The 12271-nt window shown below is 40.1% G+C and overlaps 1 protein-coding gene across 1 annotated transcript; it reads right to left on the bottom strand.

Moving 5' to 3' along the window:
* Window positions 1–1957: 1957 nt before the first annotated feature.
* LOC133386676 (gastricsin-like) lies at window positions 1958–12054 on the bottom strand. The gene is made up of 9 exons (XM_061630386.1): window positions 11999–12054; window positions 7967–8117; window positions 7329–7446; window positions 7063–7181; window positions 5853–6052; window positions 4424–4546; window positions 3750–3897; window positions 3248–3346; window positions 1958–2201 (listed from the first exon to the last, which is right to left on the bottom strand). The coding sequence occupies exons 1-9, from the start codon at window positions 12052–12054 to the stop codon at window positions 2046–2048; spliced, it is 1170 nt and encodes a 389-aa protein (XP_061486370.1). The 3' UTR covers window positions 1958–2045.
* Window positions 12055–12271: the final 217 nt, after the last annotated feature.

Below are 12271 nucleotides of genomic sequence, written 5' to 3'. Positions count from 1 at the left end.
AGTAGGAGGAGAAAAGGTGCCAATTCTGCTATACGCAGACGATATGGTGTTATTATCTCAAACCCGTATAGGACTAAATAGATTATTAAAAAATTTTGCTACCTATTGCCGAGAAAACTCCCTAACAATAAATTATGCGAAAACCAAAGTTATGATCTTTTCTAAGAAAAAGTCAGATTCTCATGGCATCTGGGACCCAACAAAATAGATCAGGTTAACTCCTATAAATATCTAGGGCTTTGGTTCCAAGAAACGGGGTCATGGAATTCTCATATCGTACATCTAAAGGCAAAAGCAACAAAAAAATTGGGCGCCATTGTCCAATTTTATTTCTCCAATGGTGGAAATTGTATTCCTGCAGCTATACGTCTCATTAAATATAAAATCATCCCGATGCTGATGTATGGTGCACCTATCTGGGCTCCATATTATAAAGGTCGATTGGATTGCATTCTTCATCCTGCCTTAAGATCTTTATTTGGGGTTCCCAGATGTGTTTCTGGGGCCTCACTACATTTGGAAGCTGGGATAAATTCCCTTACCTGTTTAATTTGGCTTTTCACTATCTATTTTTGGCTTCGTTGTGTTAAGATTTTAACTCCAGAATCTTATCTAACACAATTTTTAAATAATTCTAATTCAAACGCATCATGGTCACAGCTGGTTGTGAAAAAGTTAACATCATTTGGTCTCTCCTCTATAGATTTGCTAAAGATGGATTACAACATTGCTAGGTCGGCTGTGAAACTTGGACTAACCGACATAGATAACCAAAATCTAATCAGCTTAGCTAATGGACCCTGTTCTCCCCAGGCTTTGGGTTTAAATATCTTTCCCTGCCCTCAACGGATGAAATATTTATATTGGCTAACTGTACCAAAATACAGACGTGCCTTTACGCTAGCCCATTTCAATGTTATCCCCTCTAAACTTCTCCAGGGTAGATTTGATAAAACACCAAGAATTTTAAGATACTGCCCTTGCAAAGATACTGAGATTGAAACTATTTCCCATGTTCTGTTTTACTGTAAACTATATGATCAGATCAGAAATGATCTTTTATCCCCAATATTTTTTAAAATATCCAGGCTGATCTAAAGACATACTACTAACAACCCTTCTTTATGGACAGGACGTCAAAATCACGCTAACCGTGGCCAAATTTATAAACCAGGCTATGCAGATTAGAAAGGATTTCTGTGGATCTTCACAATGAGAAAGACAATTTCAAATTGGTGATTTTAATGTATTACATTAAATTATATATTGTAATATCCATGATTATTATTGATTTTGCGGAGGTCTATGGATCGTGCAATAAACTGTTGTTGTCTGGGACAAGTTACATATTTTTATTAGATCAGCAATTTCCCATTTCAGTTCTTTAAGTACCTTTGGGAGGATGCCACCAAGACTTGGTGATTTATCAGTTTCTGATTTGCCAATAAAGCCTAGAACTTCATCTCTTGTCATCACTATTTTCCTCAGTTCTTTCCTATGAAAGTTCAGGCACAGAGATCTGCTCTACATGCCCTGAGAAGACACACACAAATAATTTGTACAACCTCTCTGCAATCTCCTTATCCTTCTTTAGCACACCTTTGATTCCCTTGCCATCCTAGAGTCAAACTGCCTCCCTAGTTGTATCCCTTCCTTCTAATGTATGTAAAGAATGTTTTGTTGTTGGTCTTTTTGTTGTTGTTGTTTTCTACCATTTTTAAAACTATCATAGCTGTTTTATGATATGTCTGTAAATCACCTTGAGACATATATCAAGAACTATTTATTATTGTTATTGTTAGTCTCACCAGCAGGTCAGGCAAAAATTCACACAAATTGAATTAATATTTCTGTAATTATTTTTTATTTGCTTGCACTTTGGAGAGAGCAGTCAAGTTGTGAATTTTCACAAGAGAGGTTTCAAATTCTGCAGAGAAAACACATTCAAGTCCTTAGAAGAGAAATCCGGTGAGTTATAGAATGAAGAAGCAGATGGAATGAAGCAGGAACAGGCTTGGAGCAGCACAGAAGGCTATTGGGAGTGTTTATGCTGCTGCTGCAAAGCCAACCTGGTTGTTGCCCACATCAAACACAGAGTAATAGGACCTGAGGAAGACATCACCAAGGATCCATAGAGGCTGCTCATTCTGGGATGCCAGGGCAGAGGGCATGATGCCGATGTTGCAGTAGCCACTATTGTTCTGTGAAGGAAAAGGCACAGGCCTGAGTTAACTCTCTTTGGCTTGGAAGCCTTTGTCAAAGTTGTTGCATAAATGTGAAGTTCCAGAGTCACGAGGGAACTTAAAATGCGAACACTAAACTCCAATATTCAAACATTTATTATTATTATTGTTACTATTATTATTATTACTACTACCACCACCACCACCATCCACCCTTCACCAACAGGTCCCAACAATTTAAAATTCGACATTAAAACCAGTTAAAACAAATTACAGGTATTGGAATAGGGTGGGTCCTGAAAACACATATCTCAGGTGTCTTCAGCATAAGGCGGAAACTATATAATGAAGGTGCCGGGCACACCTCTCTAAAGAGAGAATTCTACAACCTAGGAGCTGCCACAGTGAATGCCCTCTCCTGGGCCACCACCACTAGGGCTTTTGAGGGGAGCAGAACTACCAAGAGGGGCCCTTTTACCCCCTAACACCTGAGAAGATCTGTAGGGAAGGAGACAGTCTCTCAGATGAGTTATTTAGGGCTTTAAATGTCTGAATGTTGAATTTTAATATTTTTTATATCTTCTTTTTGGTTGATGTTTGGTTTTTATTAGAAAGGTGTTTGCGTGCAGATCTGTAACAGCAGTTGTGTAAAGAACTTTAACTACACACAAATGTGTAATCACTCTGCTCTGCAGTTCTGAAACGGAGGATACAAACAGCAGCCAAATAATAATGAATGGTACAGTCATGTTCCCAGCCCTGGTACTCTGTCAGTTCCATCTCTAGGGTACAAACAGCTTACACCTACATCCTCCTACTGGCATAGATACTGACTACATTTCCCAACGGTTATGCTAAGGATTGCTTTAAGTCACATTTTTCTGTATCTGTAGACCAACTCCATATAGCAAAATCACGCGTGAAGTAAAGCACATGAATTTGTTTAGCCAGAAGCAAGTACTTTGATTGGGCAACTCGCTGTAAGTAGAAAAGAAATAAAGACCATTTCTAGCGTCTGCTGAAAATGTCTAGCATGACAGCGACTGTTCAATCGTATCTCATACCTGAAGGACATAGGCAGAAGGTCTCAGAGGGAAATTGTTTCCACTGATGACAAAAGTAATGGTGGGTAAGCTTTCAATGTTGCCACAGCTGACTACATACTGTGAAAGGAGAAATATGATGAGAGGTAAGATGCAGTCTATTTCAATCACTTTTGAGTTTTAAACATCCGCCCCCCAAGGATTCTAAGGGAACCCTTTCCTGGTTGTTAAAATGGAAATGTAGATCTTCTGTGGTTTATTCCAAGTCAAGCTGAATGTTTGTTGGCAAGGAGATAATCTAGGAGTTTTTGGATATTTGATAACGCTCTCCCTCCCTGCCAACTGAATAAGAGAAAATATTGCCCTGGGTCTAGGGAACTTGCCTGGTATTTTTGAGCTATACTTATATGTGGATTCAAACAGCTAGAACATACTAACTTTTATGGATGCTGATTGTCAGCATTCTCAGGTTACTGAGAGTGACTAGTCCTGCTTCCTATACACACTTGTTCCCCCCCCTTACCTCGCCATTGCTGTCCTGCTCAGCTCCAATGTATTTCATCAACGTTTCAAAGATCTGCTGTGGAGCAGCAAGGAGGGATGTTCCAGTATCCACAATCCCCTGGCATCCCTGGCTGCACGAGTCACTGATCTGGGTGCCAATATAGAAGCTAGAGAAAAAAAGTTTGAAATATGTCAGCAGTTCTAGTCCTGTTGGATGATGAAGCAAGGAGGCCCAAGGCCAAAAGATGTCACACTTCCTTGCTTGCTTTTGATGTTTTCATGGTATCATCGAAGCTGCCATGGTTTCCTCTTAATTGAAAATGAGTGCTTCTTAACCAAAAGCAGGATTGTTGTCTTGCTTAGGTTTTTGTAATTGGACTATAATAATCACACTTCTGGTTCCCAGATTCTCAGACAAAAAGGGAGGTTTGCACCACAGCCAAAAATAAATTAAATAAGAAATGTTTGCACTTGGTTGAGCTATAATCTTCAGATGGGCTGTAAGCAAAGGATATGTTCTTTGGATCTTGTTTCATGAGGTGCTGCTGAAAAAAACCCTCAACTGATCCAAGAGAAATAGATCTAAAGAGTCCAAAATCGGAAAGCAAAGCACAGTTCACAGTGTTCAGTCACAAGCCTCCACTAAGGTCTGATGACGGTCCCAGTAGACATTACCAATGAGAATAGCCTTACCTTTCAATTCCAATTTGCCAGTAAGCTTCTTGGGTGACTGGAGTCCAGACAATCTGGCCAGAGTACAGGCTGGAATCAACTCCTCCCAAGACAAGTTCACCACCACTCTGGGAGCTCTCTTGCCTAACAGGACAAATGCACAAGAGGAAAAACACTTATTTATTTACCTACAGAGATTCCCCTATGACTGAGTTATATGAAAGTCTGCCGATCTAAAGGACAGAACAAAACCCTGAATGAGACAGAAGGTTGGATTCAAACTTAATAATGCTTAGAGTGGACCAATTGAAATCAGTGGGATTCAAGACTAGAGTAGAGTGGGCCTGCTCTAGGTGTGACTAAGGCTGAATCCTAACTCCACTTATGTGGAAATAAGCCCCATTGAATTCAGTAGGACTTACTTCTAAATTGACGTGGTTAGGATTGCACAGTAAGCCTGGATTCAACCCATATTCCCACTGACTGCTTCTAAAATCAAAGGTTATGTGCACAGAGCAGCAAAATATCTCCTTCATTTTATGTTTAAGTTATTTTGCATTGAATGTCTGCATAGATGTGTGGCCATGCAAACACTTCAGGAGTAATGTAATCAAGATCCATCATCACTGGGATATAGTTGTGAGAGTCTTGGACTAGGACCTTGGGCCAGTCATTCTCTCTCAAGGTAGTTACCCAGCACAAGCATTTGTATTAAGTGGTTGTGTGTATTTGACATTTTCAAAAATCCCATTACTCTTGTAAATTATCTGAGTAAACCTGTTGAAACTGAAAGCTGTAGTTGAAAAAGAATGAGCCATGGCCATTTGGGAGAGACATCACTGGATAGTGTCAAATTGGAATGAATGAGATTATTATAGAAATGAGTCAATTTTTCCTCATGAGTTTCTCTTCGTTTGTCAAGTTTGCTTATCCCTGATGGAGGAAGTTGCACTTCAAGGTTAAAACAATGGCAACAAAACAGGACAGTGGCTTTTTGTTAATATTGACTTTTACTAAAAAAAAAAAAATAAGGATGCTTGAGGAATTTGCTTTGTGAATTCCAGTATGACCTGACATGATCTGCACCTCCCAGACTAACATGTGGATTACAACACAGTTATCCTTCAGATTTCACCTTTCTTTGAAATTTTCAATGGAGGGTTTTTTTTACTCAAAAAGTGCACATTTTAGGATAAAATATACATTTTGTGAAAAATATATTCAAAAATAAGTGTGTAAAATATGAATGTTCATGCAGATTTTCTAAATTTGCGGGTTAATGCAGAAACAGGATGAAAGAAACTTATGAATGAACAAATGCAAAAGGTGATATAGATTGGAAATAGACCAAACCATACATGCCTAGTGAAAGGTGCTCTGAGAAATTTATAAGAGGGATAGGCAGAGGCAAGGCAAATGGCAAAGGAAAAAGAAACATCTCCTTTCTTACCCTCTCAAGTAGAAGCTGAAAACAGGAGCATCAAGAAGGTTCTCCTTCATCAGTCCCTGCATTACAGTGGTGGCACTACCAGCAGAAATAGCAGGGTAAGCCAAGCCCAGGATGCCATCAAACTGGGCATAGACAAAGCTAGAGCCAGGCTCAGTCTCACTCAGGCCAAATTCCTGGCTTGTGATGGAAATGCCTTGAATCTATAAGGGAATGGTAAGAAAAAGTCATCACAATAAAGTAGAAAAAGCACACTACAAAGAGGGGAAAAGTAACCTGCCAGAAGAGCCCAGCATCAGATAGCCCAACAAAATTTAACAAATGGGGATATTACTGGAAAACTAACTTATTTTTTATTCAGACAGCGAAACAAGTGATCTAAAGGGACTGGAGTCATTCAAACTATCTGGGAACAGGAAACCTCTCTGGGCTCATAATTAAGATGAGGAAGTTGAGCTCTCAAGAATTCCTCTCTTGATTTTCTGATCATTTGGCACAGAGGGACTCCATAGCCATACATACAGATAGCAGATAGCTCTCTTCTCTTATTCCTTGAAAAATCTTAATAGACTAATCTAATAAATCCCTGGATTAGTTAATCAGTATTATGAATGGGGCACTGAGGTCACTGCACTAGCACAATGTCACTACCATTTCTGTTGTTTCAGAAGTGAAATATCAGTTCTCATACTATTGTGGCAGAGAATGTAGCACCACTATAAAGTGGACAACTGCCATCAATAAATCTGGCAGAATGAAACCACACAAAGTTGTTACGTGTCATGGAACTGGGAAGGAAAAGGGACATGGTGGGCAGAAGTGACAACAGGTTTGAGAACGACTGCCCTATATCATTGAGAATGTGCATAAATCTTCTTGCCTGATATATAGTAGTAACTCCATGATAGTATTGAAAGTGATGCACATTACAGAACTGACCTGCTTTGTTTAGGATGCTGCCATAGCTACAATGCATAGATTGTCTTGATGATGATGCTCTTTCATCAAGCTCATGGGGTGCTATTAAAGACTTTATTGAGGTTGGCTAAAATTGACCTCCAAATATAGTCATCTGTGTGATCTCAGTGCATTGCATTAGGAATGTTAGAATGGATTCCTTCCTGGCCACTGTATTAGGATCTGTTTCTGTTGCAGAAAACACTAATCCATCAGTTGAAATAAATGCCATTCTTTGAGGAGCACTGCTACTTACTGTTACAGTATCATAGCCAAAGAGTCCAGTGAGACTACCAGTTCCATACTGCAAAGAGAAGGTCTGGTCATTGGTGGAATAAGTAGAAGACTGGCTGGGATTGAACAATGGATGGTTTGCTAGTGGTGAAAATTGGAGAAAAAGACAAGTGTCACTTTTGAGCGCATAACAAAGCCAGGCTTAAATATCAAGTGCGTCTCTTCCCAGTTGTGAAATATTTTTCATTCTCTTATCATTGGAGTGGAGATGGGGTAGAGGATACTCACTGCAAGCCTCACTCTTGCAGTAGACAGATGACACCCAGAGGTTGGATGACCCAGTGTCAAAGAGTACCAAGAAGTTCTGGGGTGGAGTTCCAATGCTGATCTGTCCATAATAGGATATCTAGAGAAAGGAGGACATTGTCATCCACAATGACCTCTCCACATTGATATCCACATAAATTCTCATCACAAAAAAAGAAACCAAAAACTACCCTTGATATTTGTTCAGCAAAAAAAAATAAAAAAATTCTCAGATGTATTTCATGTATCCTTAAACAACAGTATTTTAAGGACAATATATGTTTCAGAGTTTAAACCCTTCTAACTTATTCTGATAACTTTTGAAAGCTTGTAAAAACACAGTTCACATGGCCATATCACCATGCATTTAAAAATAATACAATCATGTTTTCAGTGTCTGATTGCGCCCCAGTGTTAGTCACCTGCTAGGTGTCTTCCATATTATAACATTTCATTTTTCTCCATTTGAGTTCTCATCCTCTCCCATATCTTGTAATTTAGAGTTATACACAACTAGGACCACAATTCCACTCTCAAAACTCAAGATAAAATTCCCATGGTTTCTAATAGTGCTGTATTAGGACTAAAGGAGTCCTAAGGATTAGGAGCCAAATACTCACGTCCATGTAGTTTGCCAGGGGCTCGTAACCAGTGGCAAAGTTGTTGAAATACTTGCTGGCAGGGTCATAATGATTGTTCTTTAGGAACTCTTTAAGGACACCTTTCTCTTTCATCACCTCCCGCATGGACTTGAACTTTTTCAGGGGAACCCTGGAGGAGATGAAGTAGGCATAGAGTCAAAGAAGCAGCTGTAAATTTTTCCCACATTGTATGCTCATTCAAATATCTTTAGACCATTGCAGGAATTTTCTAGCCTGAACCATGTAATCCCTTGGGCAGTTATTAATTTCTGTCTGATCCTATCAAGGTTCAATCTAACCTGACACTTCCTAAAACTTGAGTGACCACACTACACACATACACACCATACCTTTAAAGCACATTCAAAGCACATCCCCCCCAAGGATCCTGGGAACTGTAGTGTGCTGGGAATTGCAGCTCTGTGAGCTACAGTTCTGAGGATTCGAGGGGGGGGACTTACTTTAAAAGTGTGCTGTGTGCACAGCCTTACTCTGACACTGTGTGTTTTTATCATGGACTGGAAAGCTGAGAGTGGCAGCTGTACAGGTTCTTCCACCAGCCTTCTTTTCCATGCATCGGTTCTATGATCTGAAATTTCAACTTTTCTCCCTGCCTGAAGGTACTCTGTCCATCTTTAAATCTTACTTATTATTCAACCAACACCTGCAGTTACGCCAATAAAAAGGTTATAAGCTAAACAATTTTGGATCCAGTCTTTGTCCTTCTGAATAGTTCTCTTTTCTTCCTATCCATCTATTTTAGATTATGATATCTCAGTCAGGGGTGACTAACCTTGGCTCAAGGGTGGCATTCATCCATGGCTAATCCTCTGAGACTGCATGTCAAGCAGTAGGTGTGGCCAAAAGTGGGTGTAGCCACTTCACAGTCTCACATGCACACACACTCACATATGACACATACAGAGAGAGAAGCACACAGCACCCTCCTCAGCTGATCTATGCAGATTAACTGTTGCCCCATCCGCTTATCAATTAATGTTATATCTGATGATCAAGGAGGAAGCAATTAGCATCTCAATCAAGGCAGTGGGCTGGACCTCTCTTCCATCCTTTTTGCCACCACTGCCAGAATTGGTGGAGTCTTGGAGGATCAGAAAAAAATTGCTTGGGGATACATATTAGGCCTTTCCTGCTGTAATGGAAAGAAGAAGGCACTGTTTTACAGTGGTTCTGATCCTATTTCCAAGGTTGTTTTCAGAGAATAGCATTGGGTTATTGTCTTTCGACCCCATGGCAGTTGTGCTGTGGGGTTCCGCAGGGTACCATTTTGTCCCCCATGCTGTTTAACATCTATATGAAGCCCTTGGGAGCAGTCATCAGGAGATTTGAGGTGAGGTGTCAGCAGTACACTGAGGATACCCAGCTCTATTTCTCTGCAACATCTGCATCGGGAGAGGCCGTGCAAGCCCTGGACCGCTGTCTGGACTCGGTGGCGGGCTGGATGAGGGCCAATAAACTGAGTCTGAATCCTAGCAAGACGGAGGTACTGTGGGTTAGTGGTTCCCGAATTCTGATAATTGGCCAGTTGCCTGCTTTGGATGGGGTCATACTCCCTCTGAAAGAGCAGGTCCATAGTCTGGGGGTGCTCCTGGATTCATCTTTGTCGCTACAGGCCCAGGTGACCTCAGTGGCTAGGAGTGCCTTTTACCAGCTTTGGCTAGTAAGACAGCTGCGGCCATTTCTGGACCAGGATAGCCTGACCACTGTTGTCCATACACTGGTAACCTCCAGGCTGGATTACTGTAATGCACTCTATGTGGGGCTGCCCTTGAGGTTGGTCAGGAAGCTGCAGCTGGTGCACAATGCAGCGGTGAGACTGCTCACTGGGGCAGGGTATCAGCAATATGTCACCCCGCTGCTGAAAGAATTGCACTGGCTACCTATTAGCTACTGAGCTAAGTTCAAGGTTCTAATTTTGGTGTACAAAGCCCTATACAGCTTGGGACCCAGATACCTGAAAGACCGTCTTATCCCTTATATACCCAGTCGATCACTGTTCTCTGCAGGTGAGGACCATCTTATCAGGAGGTCCTTTCCGCACAACATAGGAAACGGACCTTTAGTATGGGAGCACCTACCCTTTGGAATTCCCTCCCCTTAAATATTAGACAGGCACCATCTCTGTTATCTTTTCAGTGCCTACTAAAAACCTTCCTCTTTCAACAAGCCTTTTAAGTTGAGACCTTATCCCAGTTTGCATCTATGCTGGAATTTCTTTTTAATATATTTTTTAAACCTTTTTTTTAATGTTTTAAACTTTTTTAAAAGATGTCTTCAAAGCCTTTTTAAAAATGCTTTTAAAGATGTTTTGTTTTAATGTATTTTAAAGTCTGCTTTTATGATGTTTTAAAGTATTTTTAATGCTTTTGTTTGCTGCCCTAGGCTCCTGCTGGGAGGAAGGGTGGGATATAAATCAAATAATAAATAAATAAATAAATTGATCCTACCTACTGTAAGTAGCATGATGATATGGCTATTAACCAGCATTGCTAAACCTGGAACCTCCTTATTCACAATTTCCAGAGAAGTAGTTGTATTAGTTTGCATAAAGACTATTTAAGATGCCACAGAACTCTTCTGTTGTCCTTCAGTATTCATAGCATAATGCTGATTTGCTGAGGACAAAGGATGGCTATCACCATCATGCTGTCCGTGTGAACTTCCCAAGGGCATCTGCTTTTATTCATGAACTAGATGCGTCGTTAATCTAATTTAGCTGAGCATTTCTTATGATGAGATACTGAAAAAGGCCCGCATAGGAAACATATATTCAGTACATCTGTAGTTCTGGTAACTCATCATAAATACAAAAGAAAGAACATTAACAGTGCAGTTCTTCCTATGCATGTCTACTGAGAAGACCCACTGAGTGCAACAGGAATTTTTTTCAGGTAAGTGACTACACTACTGTTTTAGAAATGTATCTTTTGTTCTCACAGATGTTATTGGAAAATGCCATGCATCTTTGCAAGGAATGTCGTGTTAATTTTATTCATATTTCTTAAAAAATTCAAATGACAGAGGTTTTCTGTTTAAAAATCTGGGCTTCAGTTGCTTGAGGTATTCCGTATTCAAATAAAATATTGCAGTTTTAGAGTTTTAAAAAGTTCAATGACAAAATGCTCTGTGTTGCACTTTATGAATATATTTTCCACCTAGCAACTCAAGAGAAGGCTAGTGCTATTACCTAAATTGGGGTAGCTGGATGTTTTTGGACGACAATTCCCATCATCTGTGTCCATTAACTATGCTGGCTGGGGCTGATGGGAGTTGGAGTCCAACAATATCTGGTGGGTATAATGTTGGCTATTCCATTATCTAAATGTTATGGTATAGGGTCCCAATCCAACTAAAATTAGTCCTGATAAACATCCCAAGCCTATACAGATACACTCAGAAATAAATCTGACTGAATTCAATGCATAATTAAGAAGATATAGGATTGCTGCTTAAATCCAATGGAAAACAATGGAACTCAAGCTAATCATCAAGATTAACTGGGTCCATAGGTTTTTTAAAAACTTAGGAGCAATCCTATGTGCACTTATCTGGGAGCAAGCCCCACTGAATGCAGTGGGACTTACTTTTAAATAAAGTATAGATTGGATTGAGCCGCACATCATGACTTGACTTGGATTGGAGCTGTAGGCTATAAAATATAAATAACAGAACTTGTTAAGTCACAGACATGGACAATAGATAGATACTCTTTTACAACAAAAAATGCATAGGAAGGACAGCACTGTTAACTCTTTTCAAATGTAAAATCAACCATTGGTCGACATGGGGGCTAGCCTAAAAAAAATTAGTCAGTAACAAAATACATATAGTGAGTTTAACACACACTAGGGGGTCTCCTTAATCAAAAGCTATTGCTAAACATCCTACTGTACTGCTGTTACCACCCAGTTCTTTTTTCCTGGCTACCACGCACAACCGAAGCTGAAAAGCAACCAGGAAGGTTGCACTATGCCATTATTCCATACTTACCTGACAATGCCCTCACAGAGGTGAAGGCACACCAGGGCAAGGATCAGCCACTTCATGGTTCTCTTTTCTTGTGTGCAGTTTCTTAAGAGAATTCTTTAGCTACTGCAGTTTGGTCTTAAGACACTAAGTGAGTGTTAGTGGAGTAGGGTCCCTTCTTATATACCCTGAACGATAGTGTTTTCTCCACCCACATGCAGCAAAGTCATAGATCCGAACCTTATCAATAGGTCAAACAATACTCTACTCTAAGATTCTACTCAAAGGCATTAAGAG

This window comes from Rhineura floridana, chromosome 6 (assembly GCF_030035675.1).
Source record: "Rhineura floridana isolate rRhiFlo1 chromosome 6, rRhiFlo1.hap2, whole genome shotgun sequence".
Taxonomy (NCBI): domain Eukaryota; kingdom Metazoa; phylum Chordata; class Lepidosauria; order Squamata; family Rhineuridae; genus Rhineura; species Rhineura floridana.
This window is presented reverse-complemented; position numbering and strand designations above follow the sequence as displayed.